This window comes from Pinus tabuliformis, chromosome 3_1 (assembly GCF_031772625.1).
Source record: "Pinus tabuliformis cultivar Carrire ecotype Pingquan chromosome 3_1, CPIR1, whole genome shotgun sequence".
Taxonomy (NCBI): domain Eukaryota; kingdom Viridiplantae; phylum Streptophyta; class Pinopsida; order Pinales; family Pinaceae; genus Pinus; species Pinus tabuliformis.
In genome coordinates, this window is record NC_142301.1 from 811,462,002 (window position 1) to 811,483,917 (window position 21,916).

The following is a 21,916-nucleotide window of genomic DNA, read 5'->3' on the forward strand; positions in this document are numbered from 1 at the left end:
ACGGCTGGAAGATCAGTAGCTGTTGGATCCCTGCCCTTTCGTCCTAGTCTTTCTTTTCCTCCCCCCTCCCCTTTTATCCTTTTCAAGCTTTCGTTATTCCCCCTGGAGCCTTCCTTCCTCCTAGGGTTTATCCTTCCTGCTCTGGGTTTTTTAATGGTCTTTATTCTGGTCCTTCTCTTTTTTTTTTTTTAAACTTACTTATGTATTTAATTTTATCATTTATTATTTATTTATTTAATTTAATTTAATTTAATTTAATTTATTATTATTTTTATTTTTTTAATTTTTAATTTATTTATTTATTTTTTTAGTTTATTTTATTTTTTATAAATTTTATTTTTATTTATTTATTTTATTTGTATTTGTATTATTTATTTTATTTTTATTTTATTTTATTTTATTTTTATTTATTTATTTATTATTATTATTAATTTTTATTTTTTATTTTTTAAATTAATTAATTAATTTATTTATTTTTAACTAACTTTAACCTTTTCCAGCTACGTTCTTTATTAAATTTATTTATTTAATTAATTAATTAATTAATTCATTTTTTATTTATTTTTATTTAACTTATTACTAATCTCTCGTTCTAATATTCAGTTATTCTAACTAACTATTACGTTATATATATTAGAAGTAAGGTCTTCCATATAACTAAATCCCATTTAAATTAAAATAACTTTTAATTTTTAATTATCAAAAGATTCCTTTTCAACTATTAATACCATTAAAATTAATTTATATATATATATTTAAGGTATGGTCACCGAATATAACTAACTTCCTTAAATTATCAAATTGACTTTTTGACCCTGGTCCCTAAGTCAAAATTAGCCGTTGGTCAAGGATAGCCGTTGGAGGCTCTGCTCAGACTATATAACATGCAATTGCTGGATCTTTTTCTTCAACTTGTCCTCACAATGAACCACACTGGTTGGTCTTCAACTTGTCCTCACGATGAACCACACTGGTTGGTTCGAAACGCGTCAACAAAAATCTTTCTATATGTGATTTACGCCAAAATTCTTCTTATAACTATGAAAAATAAAATTTAATAACATAAAATTATAATATACTTAAATATATAATACTATGGAAAATAAAATTTAATCGCATAAAATTATAATAGTGATAAAATTTCCTTTGGAAATTTTTGAAAAGCTTATATCATTTTTTTATTACATAAATATACAATACTGATAAATTTTCCAACACAACATTTTGAAAAAGCTTCTATCTCCTTAACTCACACAGATATACTCTATTTAATTCGCATAAATATAAATATAATATTGTTAACATTTTGGAAGAGCTTCTATCTCCCCTCTTTCTACTCAGTTATTCTCTAATTAATCGTAGAACAATCCAGTTAATTGGCCAAACTCAGCGTCAAATTGAAAGTGTAAAAACACGACTGCGATCACATCCTTGTTGCCGTCAAAAACCATTTCGCTCATTCATTCTGAATTGGTGATGGAAGTGTTTAACTGCCTTTAAATTGTGAAGTTTGTAATCAAGAAATTTGATATTCTGCTGTCGAAATCTTAAAGCTTATTGTGAATACTCCATCGAGTATCCCTGTTAGTTCTACTTCTGGATATGGAACGCAAGTTTTTACGAGACAAGAGGTTTTGGGCTGCAACATTCCTCATCACTTGGGCTGCTGCGCTCCAGGTAAATCTCAATTTTCACAGACTAAAGTTGGGTTTTCCCCATATTGACATACACAGTTTGTATACCTGCATGACATCCAGAGTTTTCAATACCTGCATTGGTTGATCAATATATCTGAAATCTAGAACGAAACCCAGTTTTGTGTTGAGCAATATCTTCTTCCTTTTCTTTGTTAAATTATGACTATCTACTGTTATGTCTCCGCGTCTGTGGGGACTAGTTTGTGGATGTATGAAAATGCTGTTTTACTGGACTTGTGTTTTTCGTTTTATGAAATGAATAATTGGAATGTCAAATTGAAAGTTGCAATGTAAAATTAGAAGACGTTCAAAGCACAAGCAAGTTGAAGGATCGATTTTTTAGCTTGTCAAGAGACGCTTGTTCTTCTTTTCCAGTTTAACTGTGCCATGTGAGCACAATTTTAGACCAGTTCCAGGGTTTTACCCTTTAGGTCAATTTTAGGGTTAGTGTATCCAGTTATATTCAGCAATAGTTTTTATTAGGATGGGGGATCTCTGTTAAGCACATTTTTAATTTCTAGCGGTGTGTGGGAGATGCTGGGAAGTTCACGTGGGAGTTCTACAAGTATTTAATGGGATGCAAGAGGAGCTTAATTTTTTCTTTATTTTTTGAGCTGGCCAAGCTCGGGGCTTAACTGTAATTCCATGCTTATTAGGCCCCCACCTTCTCATTTTGGATTGGGAGGTTCACACCGGTCGCTTACAAACTTTTTCGGAGTATGACTTCACCCCAAATACATATGAGAGCTAGATAATGCATGAAGCTTTTGGAAAGAAGTTCAATTGTTGACCAGTGTGAAAAATAAGTAACGCTTAGTGAATGCAATTCAATGTGTAGTTTAAGAGTATGGATTCACTTCAAAGTTTGCATGGATCATGATAAAATGGAATATCAAAACTGATCTAATCATCGGATGTCATGAATATACACATCTTATAATAAATTGTTTATTAAAGGCTGAAAATAAAGACCAACCTAATTCCATTATGCAAGGAAAGTAAGAGTTTACAATCACATTTATCCTCCTCAATAATTGGTAAAGGTGAGGGTTCCATAATTTAAAGAAAAGAGAGAGCACTCCTAGTTACAAGTGGATCTCCTTAGAAAGGTGAAAAGGAAGGTTCCATTTATTTGTAAACCAATTGTCCTTCCTATATGCCCTTTTCAACAGTTTGGAGAAAGCTTTTAGAATCCTCAAAGAGTTGCAAATATTAGGATTTAAAGTGCGAGAGAAAAATAATTTTGACAAATAATAGCAAAATGTTGACATAATTCACACACAATTTATCCTAGAAAACCCTTATGGGAAAACCAACCAATAGATTTATTATTCTTTGGACCACACACGGCCAAGCCAACCAAGTGAGTCTTACTCACTCACCTCTAGGTACATTACAATGGAATATCCCCAAGCCTTTTAGAGGCTTCATTACATGTAATCCACGGGCTCTAATGCCATGGGCTTGGAAACCACCGTATTGACCTAACTCTTTGAGGCTTTCATAGAGTCAAAATTAACCAAACATTTCCCCCTTTAAACTTGATTTGGGGTTTCCTTTGACCAAATTTGGCCAACTAGCCCAGTGGGCCTCACCACTCACATCCAGGGCTCACCCTCAAAGTCTATAACTAGGTTATTAAGGAATCGGCATGTCCCCTCATCACCTAGGTTTATCTCCAGACTTTGTCAATAATTAAATCAAGGGTATGCATGCCTAACCAGGGTTTACAATGGTATTACATGCAATTAAAAATTTCTCTATTAATTTTTTCTTTTCCTTTTTATTTTATTTTTACCTTTTCACACTGTCTCAATGCTCTCCTCGACCTATCAAAACCCTTGGTCATAGACAACTCTAGCTCTCGTAATTGTTGTCACCCATGTTCATTTTACATGGTAAACCTTAGTGAAAGGGCCTATCCCAAAATTGATTACATTATACATGGTTGAAAAATTAATGAATTATTGGCAAACACTTGGGTCCAAGGGACTTTACCAGTCTCGCATCAAATTGCTTTTTTCCTTGTCGCAATCTACCCTTTATCTTTGTGATCTACTAGTTAATACCATAGTAACATGGGTACTGCTCCCAGGCATTGGAGAGCATGTACCCCACGCTCCCGTGCTCCTGGGAGCTTGGGAGCTGATAGGAAACTTTCCAAAATCGTTGGGAGCTTCAAAGGGTACTTTGGAGCTTTTCGGGAGCTTCACTACAACATATTTTGACATTTCAGGTACCTATTTTGAGCAGATTTTCACCTTTCAGGTACCTATTTTGAGCAGAGAAGGTACCATTTGTTTATTTTCTAAGTGATACATGACAGGTCAGGGGGCTGGACTGCATGGGCTCTGTAAAGCGACAGAGACGTGGAGATGTAGCAAAGGTTTCAACAAAATATAGACAGTTTCCAGTCATTCCTTGGCAACTTCTGTTGCAAATCTTGAAGTTCAACAATTGCAAATAAGTCTACTTTCTTGAAGTCTATCTTGAAGCTTTAATGATAAGATTCAACAAATTACAGTGATGGTCAGAAAGAGAAAGAGTAGTGTGTTAGTCAGTTTCATTTTATAAATTTCCAAACTTGAATTTCGAAGTTGAATATAATATAGTGTTGCATGAAATCACATAATAATCAAGTAATAATAGCCTTTTTTTTTTTTTTTTTTTTTTTTTTTTTTTTTTTCGGTTTGGGAGTTCTGCATGTTTCTTTGCTGGCAAGGAATTTCATTGGCAAATTGTTGATGGATTAATATTTGATTTTTTCTGGCATTGTTTCAAAGTTCAATCTTTTACATATTTCATTGCAAGATGGAATCTGCAAAATGGAATTTAATTGGCAAATTTTGGATGGAAATAAATAAATTATTTTATTTTTATTTTTAATATATATTAAATTTTAATATATTATATTATTGCCGCTCCCAACTTGACATTTCTTGTAAATTTGGGCAAAGCTTCTAGCTGTACCGGATACTTGTTCCCCCGTACCCAAAGTACCCGCGTACCGGAAACTCGTGCAACATAAGTTAATACTCTTTAATGAACCTCCATTCCTCTAGTTGCCACACATCGGTGAAAACAAGTTCCAAACCCTAATTGTTCACTAGATCATTTTGGATCATCATCTAGACACACTTCCACTCCTCTTGAGAAAAAATCGGCACTATCATCTTCAAGTTTGCCGCAAATAGTGGTAGCAAAGGGCTTCAACATTGCTTGCCACTAAGTTGCTTCTGGTTGTATGTTGCCTCTGCCACCTTATGGATCTCCACATCCCTTTGCTGCTTCATCAACCTCCAAGTTAGATTAGTGACATCATGCAAGCTAATGATCTAGCGCTTTTCTCTTAAGAGATCTATCCATTGATATATCACTCATACATGGCTCTAAGCATCATACCACTCTTGTGAAAGAGTTCAAGTTAACCCATGCTCTGATACCAATTGTTAGGATCAAAAACACGAAAGAAAAATAATTATAACAAATTATAGACACATTCACTCATAAATCACATGCCATTTATCCTAGAAAATCCTTACAGGAAAAACCAACCAATAGATCTACTATTCCCTTGACCAAACGAGGCCAAGCTGACCAAGTGAGCCTTCACTGCTTAGCTTGAAGCACATTACAATGGAGTATCCACAAGCCTTTTAGAGGCTTCATTACATGTAATCCAGGGTCTAATACCACGGTTCACCAAAATTGTGGGCCTGAAAACCACCATTGTTGCCCTAACTCTTTGACTCTTTCACCATGTCAAATTTAACCTAACAACAACTAATAGATAATTGAAGTTTGCCAAGAAAATTCAGTTGTTTGTATTAGTAAACTACTAAAATATTTAATGTTAAAGACAAAGACTTTTGGGAAGTACATGAGTCGAGTATGGTATTCAGATTACCTAAAGTTTGATTTTCTTGCCACCTCATGGTGTATTTATGAGATTCTTTGTTTTGGTTGTGTATATGTGCTCTCTAGCACAAAATGTTCAAGGGACAATCTAAGAGAACTAATGTTTTGTACTTTCTTTTTCATTTTGAGTTTTCAAGACTGATAGTTTTAATATAACCCTGCATTTATTAGGTGCCCACATTTCAGTGTGGCTTGGTGGTTGTCCAATCCATATATGTTAGGCCTAGCTCCTCGATATGGATCTATATTTGTTAGGCCCTAGAGTTGGGCATGCCTTTAACTGAGGTGTCCGCCATGGGTGACATCCCCATCTCAAAGAATATGATGAAGATATTGCAAGAAATGCGACGAAAGAGGAGGTTGGGTGAGAGCACACCAACATGGGTGTTGAAAAACCGAAGTTGGGGTTTCTTCGCATATGGGCTTGGTGGCATGAGCGCCACAAGGGCGCAACTCGACCAATACATGCAATCCCAAGACGAGTCAACCAAATTGTCATAACCGAGCACACATATTGGCCCAAGGTGTCGTGGGTTCGAGTAACATGCAAACGGGTATGGTGACGGAGTGGTGGGCAAGTGAGTTAGGGACGAGCCGGAGGTTAGCCCGACCTGAAGTAACATTGTATGTGCGATCACTTTAACGTAGGGTTGTGAAGGAGAAGACACATTACAAGCTAAGTGCCAAATAAGTAAAGGAAAGTGTACGAAGGAGGAAGGGAAGACAAGCTCGCATCATAAGAAGGAAGAGGAGTTGGATCACAAGAGAAGACGAAGTGCGAAGAGGAGGGCCAAAACCGAGGAAGAGCAAAGTAGCTCAGGTGGGTCTGTGGAACTTCCATAATATTTCCTGGCTATCTTGGTTCCTCACACAAATGCCTTTTTCTCTCCCCTTGGACAGGCTTTGATACCATGTTAAAGAAAAGAAAAAAATTACAGCTACAGCACAGAGGGAGAGAGACTGCCACACCAGAGGAAACATATGCAGTAAGTATGCAGCATTGCATTTATTATGCACTATAAACAGACACACACACACAACTGTGGAGGGCTGAAATTCTTAGCTTCTATAGAATGTGGTCTTTCAGCTTCCAATGACGTTGTTATAAATAAAACAAAAATAAAGACTGTCAGCTGTGAGCTGGTTGGATGCCTGCTGTATAATTTTAACAATAACATCAAGTAATTGTCATCTTTTAGGTACAGCCTGGAGGCTGGAATTAAAGCTAGAATCATCATCTCTTCAGAATCAAAAGGGAGTTGTATTCACTTGCAGTGTAGGCTGTAGTTTCGCCATCATTTTGACTTGTTTCACTACTTGGGCAAATGTCATCCTGCAATTTGAATTAAATTTCTCCCGGGGATTATCTAATGATTACCTCTGAATTGCTCAATATAGTACTTGTATCTGTAGGTATTTGTCAAGCTTCTTGCAGTGTAGGCCGTGTTTTCACCATCATTTTGACTTTAAGTTCACTACTTGGGCAAGTGTCATCTGCAATTTGGATTAAATTTCTCTTGGGGATGATCTAATGTTGACCTTTGAATTGCTCAATATAGTACTTGTATCTATAGGTATTTCGCAAGCTTATAATGACTGAGCTTCATTTTCCCTTTCCAATAGCATGATTTATATTTTTCTATATGGTGTTTGAGTGGCAAGTATCAATTCAGGCTACCATTCTTTGAATGGATTCCCACTTTGCAGACTTTAACTATCAACTTATTTTCAAAATTGCTTTCTCTTTTGCAAGACCATATGTGTGAAATCACAACGATAAGAAAGCATATCCCTAAACAAGATTAATGAGTCTTCCACATTACAATAAAAGAGGATTAGCTTCTCTTGTGACGTCATTACATTTCTCAGAATGTTGAGTGCAATTTAATGCCAATGTATGGGAAAACTGTGAGAGTGGAACAACTAAAAACTAGATCTCAGGTTGATAACAACGGTGGCGTATGGAAGATTTTTGTGTTGTTTTTTATAATGAAATAGTTCTTTTTGCAGGTCTAAAGAGTAGGTCAATGGCGTTTCAGTCTCTGATATATTGCTACTTTCGTGCATTTTTGTTGGAGCATTTTTTATTTTTGTGTTATTTGATATCAGTCTTAAAAAAAAAATGTTGATGTTATTGTCACTTATTCTTCACCTCCAGGAAAGGAAAATTAAATCAGATGCTATTTTACATAGATATATATGTATTCTATAATGATAGGGTCCATACTTTTGGCAGGCACACATGACATTGTTGCAGAGGCAGATTTCCTTCCAGGAGAAGTTTGGTGGTGTTAAGGAGAAAGGCAGTGAGGTTAAGAAGAAAGCAGATGATCTATCGGAGGACAACCTAGGGGAATTTAATGATAATCAACTGATATCGGAATATCAAGGAAATGATGCAGAGCGCCTTGAATGAGGCTTATCTTGTAACAAAGCTATTACTTGTTTTATTTGTTATAGCTTATTATCTGAAATTCATCAGCTTCAACTTTGTTCTTCTGGTAGCAGTTTGACACAGTTTTCCACTTGAGTAGCTGATTGTGCTTAAATAAGTGGATAAGACAGTGTAGCTACCATTCTAGGGCATATAAGTTTCCTCACCTTTCCTTTTCTACACTACACAACTTGACGTTCTTTGAATTTTGAGGCTCTTTGCTAGGGTATCTTCCTTTAAACTTATTCTCACTGTCGTTTATCTAAAGTTCTTTTGAGTTGGTAACATTGCTATTGAAATACTGCAAGGTTAAATTTTATAAACTAAAATAAACAAGTACATCATTATAGTTTTGCCTCAAGTAAGTCATGTAATTGCAGCTATTAAGTAACAGAATTAGATGCCTTTGACACATTGCTCTTAAAATTGATATAACATTGAATATACTATAGCCATCTTAAGGATTTGTACATTAATTGGTTACCAGATTAATTGTCTTTTATACTGACTAGAATGTCTACTAATCATCATTAGCCTAATGATGAGGGAACTAAGAATAGACTTTAAGAAACTGAAGCATGCAGCTAAAACACCCCAGCTGGAATGCTTAGGAGTACAGAGATGCTAGAAGGATGCAACGATTACTGAGTAATTGTCTTTTTATGCTGACTAGAATGTCTACTAGTCATCATTAGCCTAATGATGAGGGACAGAAGAATAGAATTTAAGAAACCTGAGGCATGCAGCTAAAAATATCCTGGAATGGTTAGGAGTACAGTGATGCTAGAAGGATGCAACGATTACCAAGCTTTCCTTACATGTATTGCATTATCCTATGAAAATTTGCCACTGATAAGCTGGACTAGGAAAGATCCTAATTTGAGAAGAGAAATGCATGAGAAGTGTTGCCTAAGGCCTTGGTCTAGAGTCGAACAAACACTAAGTTGACCTCCATGGGATAAATGACTACCTAAACATATCATTTGTACCAGACTATATGTGGAAATTTCAAGAGTCCATGCTTAAAACAAACTCAAAGATTTCAGCTCAATTCTTGACGTTCCCTGGATCTGTTTCGTATGAACTTTCAGCCTTATGCATGACTGAAATCTGAAATATTAATTATAGCAGCATATATTTCATTTTCATCCAGCCAAAATCACTAGGCAGCTCCATAAAACAACCATCAAAACAATGCACTTCAAGGGGAGGAGATTCACAGCCTTAAGGGCTCAATCCCTTTCACAAATCAGATCTGGAAAATACTTTATAACAACAGATTTATTGCAGCCATAAATATGCCCCCGTAGGTCTTTTTTACTTGTTAAATCACTTAACAAATCTTTTAACTTTTCATGATAAATCAGCATACCAGAGAGCCTTAGAAACTGACCATTAACATGAAAAACATAAATCTGATTTTGAGATTTGCAATGCACAATATTTGAACAGCAGAGGTACACTTCATATTACAACAAAATGAAGATACAAGTACATACCAACAATTTATGACAAGCTGGTACAAGATTGTCCTTGAAGCTTATCACAAACTAAGCCTCTCCAATGCTTCCAAGCCTTAGCCAAGGCATCCACCATCAACAACAAACTGTAACTGGCAAATATTGCCTAGCAAGGCATCTACTTCTGGCCTCTCCAAACGCTCATTGACAAGCTACCATCAACACCAAGAAGTCCACCCTTGATCCGCCATTTGCACCAGACTTTTTTTCAGGATCTCCAAGCTTGCATCACACATATTTTTGGGAGATTCTCCAAGCTTGCATCACACAAGCTCACGGTCTTCTGAACTCCTCTAGTGCTCATGTCTTATTCCAAGGTTAACATTACTCAAGCCCTAGGCCCTCTTGCATGAAACAAGTACAAAGGCTACGAGACAAACCCTAGCACTAGCCTTCCAAGCTTCTTGTACATTCTAAGGTTTGCATCTGACAAACCATAGGTCTTCTTCTCTTGCATCACACAAGCACGAGGACATCCAGACAATGTTACAAAGGAATATCCAAAGCACATCAACATAAACTCCAAGTTTTCTTCAAGCTAAGCACCACACCAAGCTCTAGGACTCCTCTTCCTGTAGCACTCTAATTTCTTGCTCTAGGGTTTACATCACATAAACCCAGGGTCTTCTCATGCATCACGTAAGTGCTAAGAGTCAAGCTCATGCCTAGTGCTAGCACTCATCTTCATGTCTTGTATAGAGCTTACAACATAGACCCAAATTCTTTCTCCCAACAAGACTTCTCCAAGACAATTACAAAGATAGAATAGAGTACATCAATAGTGAGTCATGACAAAGTCTCTCTACTCCCTTTATATAAAATGAGTGACGGAGGCCATCACAAAACATGGACTAGGTCCACACAAGTAACCCTAGACCTAAGTCAACAAGGCAACCCCACATAGAGTGCCCTATAGGATGACAAGTGTCACACTAATGTTTTACTGAACCTCAAATTGTTGTGCCTTGTAAGTATGATGCCCTTTTGGGCCTAATGCCCCTCTAAGATGATGTGCTATCCAACAAGCACTTAGCCGAATGCTCCCTTTTGCATGGTGGTTTGATTTTCCAAGAGTCCTCATGTGAGGTGCTCCTCCTTGAAGTGTGCCCAATGCTCCTCAACATGTGTGCCAAGGTAGTTACTTGCTCCAATGCTTTGCCTCAACATATGTACCTAGGTCCACAATCAACCTCCATGAGATATGCTTCACAACTCGAGCACTGTCAAGTCAAGTATCAGACCTCCAAGGTATATGTCATACACCACCTAAGGGGCATTAATGGTGCATGACAATGATTTCCTAGTGCTATGGGGAAGACAAATCACATGATGGGTTGCTAGTCTTACCTTTGGGGGGCATTCTACATGTTTTCATGCAAATTCTATATTGAGAGTGCTTTACACATTAAGGCAGATTTACACATCTAGAGGCATGATTCTTCTGACTTCATTATATAATCTTTTGGCACACTTACAAGCCAAAGTGGAGGCATGTACCAAGACATGTTTTCACATAAGCACCGTTTTCAAAGGGAAAAAGTCTATTTTAGGAATGTTTATCATCCAAAGAAGGTTTATAATATTTTATTGCCATATTTATCGAGGAAAGAACCCTGTCAATGAGGTGTCCTAGCTTCAAGGGATCTAATGTAACCATTTCTCTTTGTGGAGAAATTTATAAATATTTCAAGTGGTCAAAGTGGTTAAGTTAGAGAGTGCTCTAGATATAAAATTTGACACGTGGCATTGTGGACCTTCTCAAATCCCTTATCCAGTCAAAACAGGCCAGTGTACTTTGAAGGGTTTCTAGCACATTCTGTGAGTATGTTATTCATCAGGTAGTTAGGAATGAAGCCTATAAAAAAGAGACTTTACCTCATTTGCAATTTGTGATTTCAGCTTGGTGAGAAGACCATTAAGCTATTGTTGTGGCTGTTAAGGAGCTGTGGGCAGATTTGAAATTTTGATTTATATAATATAAGGGCTGTTATTTTCATGTAAGCCACTATATTTTCATGTAAGCTGCTATTTTGGCACTTCTTGTCTTCTCTTTTCTGGGACATAATATTTTACTGTTCATGGTGGGTTTCACTAGCAAATGAAGCTCTGAAAAGAGAGAATCATCTATCCTCTTTAAGCTGTTTTGATATCAAAACTAGGATATGTAATGTTCATGATTCTTATTCAATAGAAGACTGTTCTATTGCTTCTTGTGTTCTGTTTTAATGTCACATATTGATCCAAGTACCTAGTGGTTGTGCTCTTGTATTTATTTGAGCATCTGTACTTGGTTGTAAGCGCAATTTCAAATCTGTCACTGCTGGTAAACAGTGCTGTTAATATGTTTACTGAGTTATTTTTTGTATTGTAGTCAAGTTCCAATCACTTAGTATTGATCCTGTCTCCATAACCTTTGGATAAGGCACTCATTGACTGAAAATCACCATAAAAAACATACTGAAAACCATAAATTTTTCTGTTTTGTCCTTCCGAAAATTGTTGGACATAAAAGACATTGGCTCCTAATAGGGAACCCCCCTGGGGTGGTGCTTTTGTTTTACCCTAAAAGTGCGTCTTTGAGCTGGACTTGAATAATTTGCGAAGGGTTTAAGGCAGTGTGGAAAAAGTCTCGAAAAAATCCCGATTTAATCCTAAAAACGCGATTTTTTGAACTAAACGATTTAATCCCCCGACTTTTTGGCGACTTTTTCACAAAGGAAAAAATCCCGATTTTTTCCTTATACTCCCGATTTAATCGGGAGTCGACCCAAAAAGTCTGCCTCCCTTCCCAGGCCGTGGATAAAGAGGCCGCAAAGGTGAAAAACTGTAAATTGAAGCTTCCATCCATGCATTTTCAAGTTATTTCATTGTATTGTTTGTCATACTTCTTGCGAGCATAGCAGTCTCATTTGTAATCTGTTAGTTTTGAGGTTAAGATATGTTTTTGTTTTCCAAGGAAAAACAAATCTTTATACTTCATATTTCTAGTTAGAAAGCAAAGTATACATTGGCTAAGCCTCCAGGCTTTTAGTGATCCAGACTCTAACAGCCACTGCCCCTTCAAAAGATTACAAAAGTACCAAAAGGATAGGCATACAATAACCTTCCGTAGAAAGAACCCCACACCATCAAAAACATTGTTACAGTTGTTGAATGCTTCTAGAAGAAACAACAAAGAGGAGGTCATGAAGATCAAATAGCAACAACCTGTCCAAAAAAAACAAAACCAGTGCCTCAAAAAAGAACCCATTTTTCAGACAGGAACAAAGTACCTGTGAAATCTTGTGACAATAAAGATCCTTCCTGCAATGAGAGCACATTTTGAAAGGGAATCTTCTTTAGTGGTGAACTCCCTGTAAATGTGGGCAAAGGTTATGTATCAGAAGTGGATTTTACCTCCAAGAGTTTTTGAATAATAGATGCCAAGGCTAGGTTAGTAATCTGACATCTACTGTTTTCTCAGAAAATAAGCAGCTTGGAGTCACCAAGCGTTAATTTTCACATCTACTGTGATACTCACTGTTAATTTTCATTGGACCTACCACCTGACACCTTATTACCCAAGCAGATTACAATCTACTGAATAAATGCATGACTTATTTCTTAATACAATTAGCGGAAACAAAATTAAAAGGGGAAGAGGATCTTAGTGACTGATTACTTGATGACTTTTAGATGACTCATGATATACATATATTATATTTTTTGTTGAGATTTTGACTCTTGAGAGTTGAGACTCATACAAGACCCAAAATTCAGGAGTTGATTCACTATTTTGATATGTGATGTAGCATTAGACTTCATATACATATTATATATTAGCTTTCTTTACATGTTTATGTGGAAATGCATTTATTTGATGTTGTGGATACTCTAGATGTTAAAAAAAATAAAATAAAAATGAATAATTTTGTGTTTTTTTTAATTTTGCCGACTTTTTGCCGACTTTTTCAAAAAACTCCCGACTTTGTCGAGTTTTTCAACTTTTGGACCCTTGCCGAATTAATCCCGACTTCGACTTTTTCCACATTGGTTTAAGGTAACATGTCCCATGCTTTTATGGCTAAGTGCCATCCTTTAAGTGCTCATCCTCCTAGGTAGGGTACCTCTCCTGATCAATCAGCAACAGACTTCCCCATTATGAGCACACAATGTGTTAGTCATCATGTCAAACTGAGCCATCCATATGTCTATCAAGCATCACCAAGGAACTAGGAGACCGAGTGCTCTCCTAGCTAGTAGTCCAGTATCACCAAGAAACTAGGAGACCGAGTGCTCTCCTAGCTAGGTGAAAACACTTAAACCAAAAATGTACAATATGTACACCCTAGGTTTTAGTTGGTCTATATTCTAACCCCTTTCAACAAAGTCATGCCAGAGCAAGGTTTGTACAATATTTTCTTGCAATTGTATAATTTGAACCATAACTTGATCAATCATCATATTTGACATGGAGAAGAGGAAGCACGATGAGATGAGTGAATGTGATGCAAGATCCATCTTAACATGGAATTTACAAGGTGTTGAGAGGGATTAAAAAATTTAAGGTGCAAACTTCAATGTTTTTGGTTCCCTCTTGACATATGATAGATCAAGGCTAAGGTGGATTTAATATGTATTTTAATTTATTTATACTTATTTACAATATGCTAAATGGAATTTAAAAAATTCAATATACAAAATTCAATGTTTTTGTTTTTTCTTGACATGTGATAGATCAAGGTAGATTTAATATCTATTCTAATTTATTATAGTTGTTTATTATGATAAGATAAATTCTATGTTGGTTTTATTTTTGTTGTTATGGTAATTAATAGTAATAAGATATCTATTATGTTTTTCATTTCTTTAAAACCAGTATAGATCTATCTTAAATATGGATTTAACATGAGCTGAAAGGGATCAAATTTTTTTAGGTACAAACTTTTTTTAGAGTGCAAAATACAATGTGTAATTTTTCATTTTAAGTATTTTTGAGTGCTATATGGAATACATAACTTATAAATCCAAAAAATCTTCGTTGGATTTCGACAAAAAAACATATACTTGAAAAATGATTAAATTGTGAACAACTGAGAAAACTTATTTTTTTAAATAGCTTTATATGATATATACATAATTCCTTTAAAACAATATATAATATAACATAGCTCACATTAAAATATTTTACATAAGATGTGCATTGAGACATTTTATCAACCCACGTTAACATGGTTTTTAGTTATACATATATTTTTAAGTACAAGTCAATATTAATTTGTATTAAAATATTTTAAATATAATCGACATTGAATATTTTATTATATAAAACATTAAAATATTTTATTTTAACATTTTTTTTTTCTATATATAGATATATATGAAGTTGATATGGACAAAAATTAGTTAATATAGATTAAATCAGTCAACATAGATTTTCAATTAGCTTATTTAAATCCTGTGTTGAAATATTTTTGAAAAGTATAAGGTTTAAATATCTTACTTACACATTTTGTTTTACTTAGAACTAATTATTTTATATGAAATTATATTACATCATATAGACAACTAACTCTACATGCATATCATATTATCTGATGTCGCTTTTTTATGTAGAAAATATTTTATTTTTATTTTAACTGGGACATGTGTCAACTCACATTAAGTACGGATGGAGTTACACATAGCCTTCATATTAGCATGTAGAATAAGCCTTTCAGCGCAATTCCATAGACGAACACCTTTGCAAAATATATAGATTTTTCCTCCGTGGACTATAAAGTGCCTTGCTTCTCTCAATGCAAAATGAAATCATGCTGATTTTTTTTTTGTTTTTTAATAAATTTAATTGATTTTTAGGCAGGGAAGCAATAATGAGGTAGAAAATGGTGTTAAGGTTGCCGAAACGAACCCAATGATTATGATTGGATGCTTCAGCAACAAATCATAAGTACATGCCTCTAGTGTGTTTCTTTGAGTACAAATCGATATTTCCCTTGTACAGATCACCTTGAATGTTTTAGAATAGCCTAAATGTGTTGACCTTTTATCTTACCTTGTGAAGTATGTGGAATCAATTTTATTATATTCTTTCGTTAAATGATCAGATCCAAAATAATCTATGATATGGATGAACATTGAGATTATGTGCATATAAAGTTCCATGGATGTTAGCACATGAGTGCATGGCTCAGCGGACGGGGTAGTTGACTAACTCGCATCCCGCCCACGTTCGAACCCCTTTCGTGTTGCTGAGCTGCAGCATATGCTGTCCCATGACAATTATTCTGGCTGATGTAATGACGAATATTCTGATTGTAATGATGATTTTGATGTGACAGTTATCAGCTTGTCTGATATGTAATGTAATAATAATACTTCTACTTGGGAACTAGCCCCTCCCTTTTAAAAAAAATAAAATAAAAAAGTTTTTCCATTGATGTTAAGGCATTTTCGAAATTTTCATTTCGAGGCAATTCAATTTTGGAGAATCTTGCCAATGGAGACTTGGTTGAGACTTGTTCCAGTGAAATTCGATGATCTATTTCCCATAATGTTATAAACTGACAACGATTAGGAGCTCACTTTTATGTTGTGTAAATTCATGTTTTATTAGGTGTCGAAATGCATGTTGTAATTACTTTTGGTAAAATAATATTGAATTTTAATTAGTTGTTGGTGATTGTATAAAGTTTTCAAAAGATGTGATTTTTTTTATTAATTTCTGTTTTTAACCCAATAAAAATATGTTTTATAATTTATAAAATTTAATATTTTTGAATTCATATTTATGAAATTTAATATTTTGAATTTTTATTGTTTAACTCTAGTGAAGTGATTGTTTTTATCTAGTGAAGTGATTGTTTTTATCTAGTTGTAGTTAGAATTATCGGATTAAAATATTTAATTGAAAAAAAAAATAAAAAACTTTTAAAAAATGCAGTGTGGTTATTATTTAGTGTATTTAATTGTATCATACTTGTTTTTATATAAAAATTCATATTAGGTTATGAAAATGATTTTCGAGGTAGTGATGTTTTGTCATTATAATGCAATATATTTTAATTTTTTAAAATATGTGTTTGTGGTCTACAAGGTCTTGGATAGATGGTGATAAGATGCTTTATTAAAGCACTTTTTGATGTGAAGTCACTAGTGCAATTTTTCGCTCTGATCGGGGTGATATGTTGGACATGATGAAGATGTAGTCATACCAAGCTTACAAAACAAAATGTGTTTGTCCATTCGTGCCATTGAAGGCGAGTTTAATTTGAGGAGTTGTGACCATCCATTCATTAATTAGCAATGGAGTAGGTGATATGTCCATTTTATGCAACCAAAGTAAGAGCATATGTCTTGTTTTTTCAAGTAGAAGAGATAAAGTTGTTCTTTGTATTTTCGAGTGGCAACGCATTGAATAGTGAGCCGCTTGATAGTTACTTGGCTAGTTCTATGGAATTGTAATGACCCATGTCGAATTATTGGTGGAATATGGTTATTAGCATGCATGTGAGACATGCATATGATAACCACATATGCATGCATCACACTAGTATATATATTAATTGACTATGACAAATGACTAAATATAGATAAATAAAATAATGTTGAACTAAATAACTAACTATCATGAATGTAATGAAGGCATTAAAGTCTAAAATTCTATAATAAAAATTAATGAATATACTGAACTAACATTGTAATTAATAAACATTGTAGTTAAATAAACTCTCTTAATAAAACCATTAATTAAACCTATTTAAAATCTCTAATTGATAAAATCATTCAAAAGAAACCTGGATTAATTAAACCTATTTAGAAGTTCTAATTAATAAAGATCATTGCTTGGAACTCACTCAAATCAAATCGAATTTAGTTTTTATAATGGTAAATACAATTCACAAAGGACGAACAGTCAATGATGTTAGTTATATTTAAAACCATAAGTCGGTTAATTAAATGAGAGAATGTATATTAAAACCATGAGCCAGTTAATTAAAGGAGGGTAGATATATTAAAACCATGAGTCAATTAATTGAAAGAGGTAAAAACCATGAGTAAGTTAATTGAAAGAGGTATATTAGACCATGAGTCGGTCAATTGAGGGGGAATGCATATAACATGAAGGAACAAAACATGAAGAGGGATTTTTATGAGATAGTGAGGAGATTGTTGGAGAAAGCGAAGGGGGTTCTTTTGGGTTCGAGAATGGAAAGAAAAAGAAAAGGCGAGTCACGGGAGATTGTGGAAAAACAAGTCTGAGGGACAAGCTTGGGGCTCTGGATTTAACTGAAAGTTTGGAAACTTGAGCACTGTTCTTGGGGTTTTGGGCACAGGGGCCAAAAGACTTCGATTTTGAAGTCCTTTGGATCTAGGAACCAGAGAGGTTGATCCCAGATAGGCAAGGAGGAATTCAGGTTGATAATGATTGCAGAGGACTCAGATTTGTCACAAAGCAATGTTAGCCAATGATTAATTCCAAACAGGAAAACCAAGTATGTACATGCATTTAATTTGGTAAATTGTACGTAAAATTTGCTTCTCTGTTGAAAAGATATTTTAGGGCTCTACGCATGGGGAGAGAGAGAGAGAGAGAGAACCAAGTAATGGAAGATATGATAAGAATGATTTTTATGGACCAACAAACCCATTAGGAGAAATATTTGCCCTTAGTTGAATTTGCATACAATAACAATTACCATAGTTCAATTGAAATACCTCCATTTGAAGTGTTATATGGAAGGCCTTGCAGAACACCGCTAAGTTGGGACAAGTTAGAGGACCAGGTGAGTGTGGGACCAGAATTAATTGAAAAGATGGAAGAGTAATTATGAAGTAGGAGATCATGTTTTTATCCGTATCAGACCAACCAAAAACACCATCCGGTTTGTGAAGGGAACAAAGTTGTCACCTCGGTTTATTAGACTATTTAAAATGCTAGAAAGAATTGGATTTGTTGCCTATCATCTTGCACTACCACCCCACTTGCAAAAAACTCATAATGTGTTCATGTATTTGTACTAAGACACTGCATAGTTGACGAATCTCATAACCTTCAATGGAAGGAACAACAAGTATCGGAGATGGGAACCATTTCGGTTGAACCATTACATATACTGGAACATAGGGTTCGACACGATATGAACCACTTGATGGGCCAAGTTAAGGTCTAATGAGACAAATATAATCCTAGGTCTGCTACCTTGGAAGACACAGAGACCATATTCCATAATTATCTTAACTTGTTTTAAATTTTGAAATACTGAAAATCTTTATTTTGTATATCATTACTTAATTTAGCCAGATATATAAGACTATCATTTTGAACTTATTTATAACCATGAAGAATTACACCTAAGAATGTTATTCCAAATGATTATGTTTTGTCATGTGTGCTTAATTAAATATGTACATGTTGTTGGTACTTGGATACCAATGTGAATTATGTTATGAATGAAATGTCTACATATTACGTTTTACTTAGCAACATGTGTGATTATGTTAAAGAATGCATATTTCTTATTATTGATGAGATGGATATAATTATAGTTACCACACTTGACTACTTAATGTGAAAACTAACATGTATATTGACTAGACCTAACCAAATGTTATATGAACTCAAAGATCAATGTTATAGATATCAATAAATATAAATGCTAGAAACTGATTATTTGAATCTATGTTGGTTTTGGAATATATTGATGCATATGTTATGATGTGTGGACAAGTATTTATATTGCCAATTATATATTTATTTTGGTTTTGAATATATTGATGCATATGTTATAATGTGTAGATAAGTGTTCATATTGTAGATGATATCATTATCAAACCGACCATGTGATGAAAAAAATCCAAGAACAGCTGAGGCTCAATGAGATTTCATCATCGGGCGTTGACCTTGACACTATTAGTAGGGGTGGAGGTGTTACCCACTGTTTATCTTCCAAAACTTGGAGTCATGGGAGGACTATGCGAATTGCGCTCCCCTAGACGTGTGATGATGACTACCAAACGTTCACTAGAGAAGTTAGCTCGATGTAGTCGACGCTTTCACCCTTGAGTTTTGTGGATGGTTAGGTCAATATAACTGTCGCCATGAAATATTCCAGTAGCTGATAGATTAGACGAGTGGAAGATATTAGGAAGGATAGGATGATTCTAGAAAAACTTGGAAACTCTGCCGGGGAAGGGCATAACTACTAAAGTTGTAAACCAATAAATGTTCAAATCGCAAATTTTAAAGTGTCCCCACATTATAAACAAGAATTCAATCATAGAACACAATCCATACATGATTATATTAATCAATAAAGTAATTATTGATATACTATATAAAGTCTAACTTCAAGACTAAGTTTTCCGAAGGAGGGGTGTATGTAATGACTCATCTCAAATTACGGGTGGAATATGATTATTATTATTATTTTTTAACATAGTCGGTTTCTGTATTATATTTCCGAAAGAAGAAGGGAGGTTGAGCTCTTGAAATACATGCTGAAATTCCATGAAGAGCAAGGTAAGAAGGAGTTACAAGTTAGACAAAATTCCTCTTTGATCCTGCCTTTTGGGCTTTTGAAAAACAAATACCAGAGATAAATCCTAACAAACTGGAGCAATAGATAGCAGCATTTACAAAGCATAATCAATCTATATTGATGTAGCTGATGTGTAGAGCAGTGGACTCTTCAGGCTTGTCGTCGACACTGGCTTGCTTGATGCTTGATGAACTTGTGGGAGCTGCATTTTTCTTTTCCATCATGTATTTCAAAATTTCAATGGATTCTTCAGCATGACTGCACCTATTGGAAAGCTGATTGAACTGTTCGTGCAATGAAGAAATTCTATGATAAAGCAAGTTAATGTCAGCTGCATATTTCTCATTGATAATACGATTTTGATTGTCAATCTTGGCGTCCAAGACCTTCTGGTGGGCTCGGACTTGCTCCAGCTCGGCCTGGAGATCAGCGCAATGAAGGCAATCCTTGCTCCTCGCCATTGAAGCAAAAAGAAATGATGCTGAGGTTGCTGAAAAGCCCAGGGACCGGACCAGAAGAGCAGCACAAGGGGTCGAGTTGAGAAAATAAGAGCAGAAACAAAAGGAAGAGAGGTCAAAGGCACAGGGGTTAGCTGAAAGGCAAAGGCGCAGAAGGGAAACACAGGCAGTAGAGAGGGAAGGAAAAGATGGGGGCTCAAATCCGCAGGAAACAGAATGCGAGGGAGGGGAGGAAAAAGAATGCGAGAAAGGGGAGGGGAGGGCGTATAAGAAGGAAAGGAGGCACAGGGGACACGACAGGGGAGAGAAGAGGAGAGCGGGAGGGCGAGGGAAATCACGGGAGGGAGACAACGGATTCAGTACGGGGAGATTGATAAGAAACAATTCGACAGAGCGCATGATTACAAGGATGAAAATGGGATTTTCTAAGATAAGACAGATCTCAATGCGGATTTTGCCTTTGGAACAAATCTGATGGATCCTGGACCAATTCCTTGTGTCAGGATTCTCTAATTTGTAAATCTGAATAAGACAGAAGTGATTCATTATCATGGTAAATAGTGATGTGTTTCCTCATCATTGCAAAGAAGGCTACCCATTGGTCTGTTACATGCCCTGTTGGCGTGAAAATCAACATCCTTGTTGAGGGTGCGTAGGATATGGAGGAAACTCAGTTCAGTGAAAGACTGGCTCAAAAATTGACATCTTCTAATGGACTGTTGTAGGAGAACGTTGGGGGATTCCCTATTCTGGGCCATTAGGCTGATGACTACTGCTGAGTCTCCAAAAATCAAAGCAGTATCTATACCAAGTTTGCTGAGCTGGGTGAGTCCTTGATATAGGGCCAAAGCCTCTGCCCTATTGTTGGATATGTGCCCAAGCCCCCATTCATACGAGACTATACGATCCCCATTGGCATTGAAAATAACTCCTCCTGCTCCAGCAATTCCGGGATTCGATTTTGAAGCGCCATAAAAAAAGAGATAATAGGTGTTGCAATTTTTAAGCCATATTGCAAACTCTTCCTCCTTTAATCTAATTTTCCATTTATGGTATACTCTGCTATGCCTGTTGCTAGTGGTGATGCCATTTTGATTACTGTTGTTTTTATCCAGAATATAACCGATGAAATTCCACTCTTCAACACTGAGTTCAGTGATGTCTATGTTTCTTTGGTTTTTTACAGATATGGTTTCTAGAGCAAGGCTCCTTGCTTTGTTGCAGAGATTTCTCATGGTTGAATCCTTGTCCTTAAACACTTTACGATTTCTAGCCAGCCAAATGGACCACAACATAGTGTAAGGAAGGGTATCCCAGACCCTTTTTACAATGTTGTTCTTCCTTTGCTGCCATGGGTAATTTTTTTTCC

General features: G+C 35.4%; 1 protein-coding gene across 2 annotated transcripts; it reads left to right on the forward strand.

The window, feature by feature from the left end:
• Positions 1–1,296: 1,296 nt before the first annotated feature.
• Positions 1,297–11,635, forward strand: LOC149189949 (hexose transporter). 2 transcript variants are annotated; one of them, XM_089411986.1, is made up of 3 exons: positions 1,297–1,677; positions 7,852–8,041; positions 11,469–11,635. In XM_089411986.1, exons 1-2 carry the CDS (start codon positions 1,603–1,605, stop codon positions 8,029–8,031), a joined length of 255 nt encoding a protein of 84 aa, XP_089268112.1. In that variant the 5' UTR covers positions 1,297–1,602; the 3' UTR covers positions 8,032–8,041; positions 11,469–11,635. The 2 variants fall into 2 exon arrangements, with proteins under 2 accessions (XP_089268112.1, XP_089268111.1); XM_089411985.1 differs by lacking the exon at positions 11,469–11,635 and having other exon boundaries at positions 1,298–1,677; positions 7,852–8,336.
• Positions 11,636–21,916: the final 10,281 nt, after the last annotated feature.

Coding starts and splice junctions, on each gene's coding strand:
- LOC149189949 (XM_089411986.1), top strand. CDS start 1,603: ATGGAACGCAAGTTTTTACGAGACAAGAGGTTTTGGGCTGCAACATTC. Junction 1,678..7,851: donor CTTGGGCTGCTGCGCTCCAG/GTAAATCTCAAT, acceptor TACTTTTGGCAG/GCACACATGACATTGTTGCA.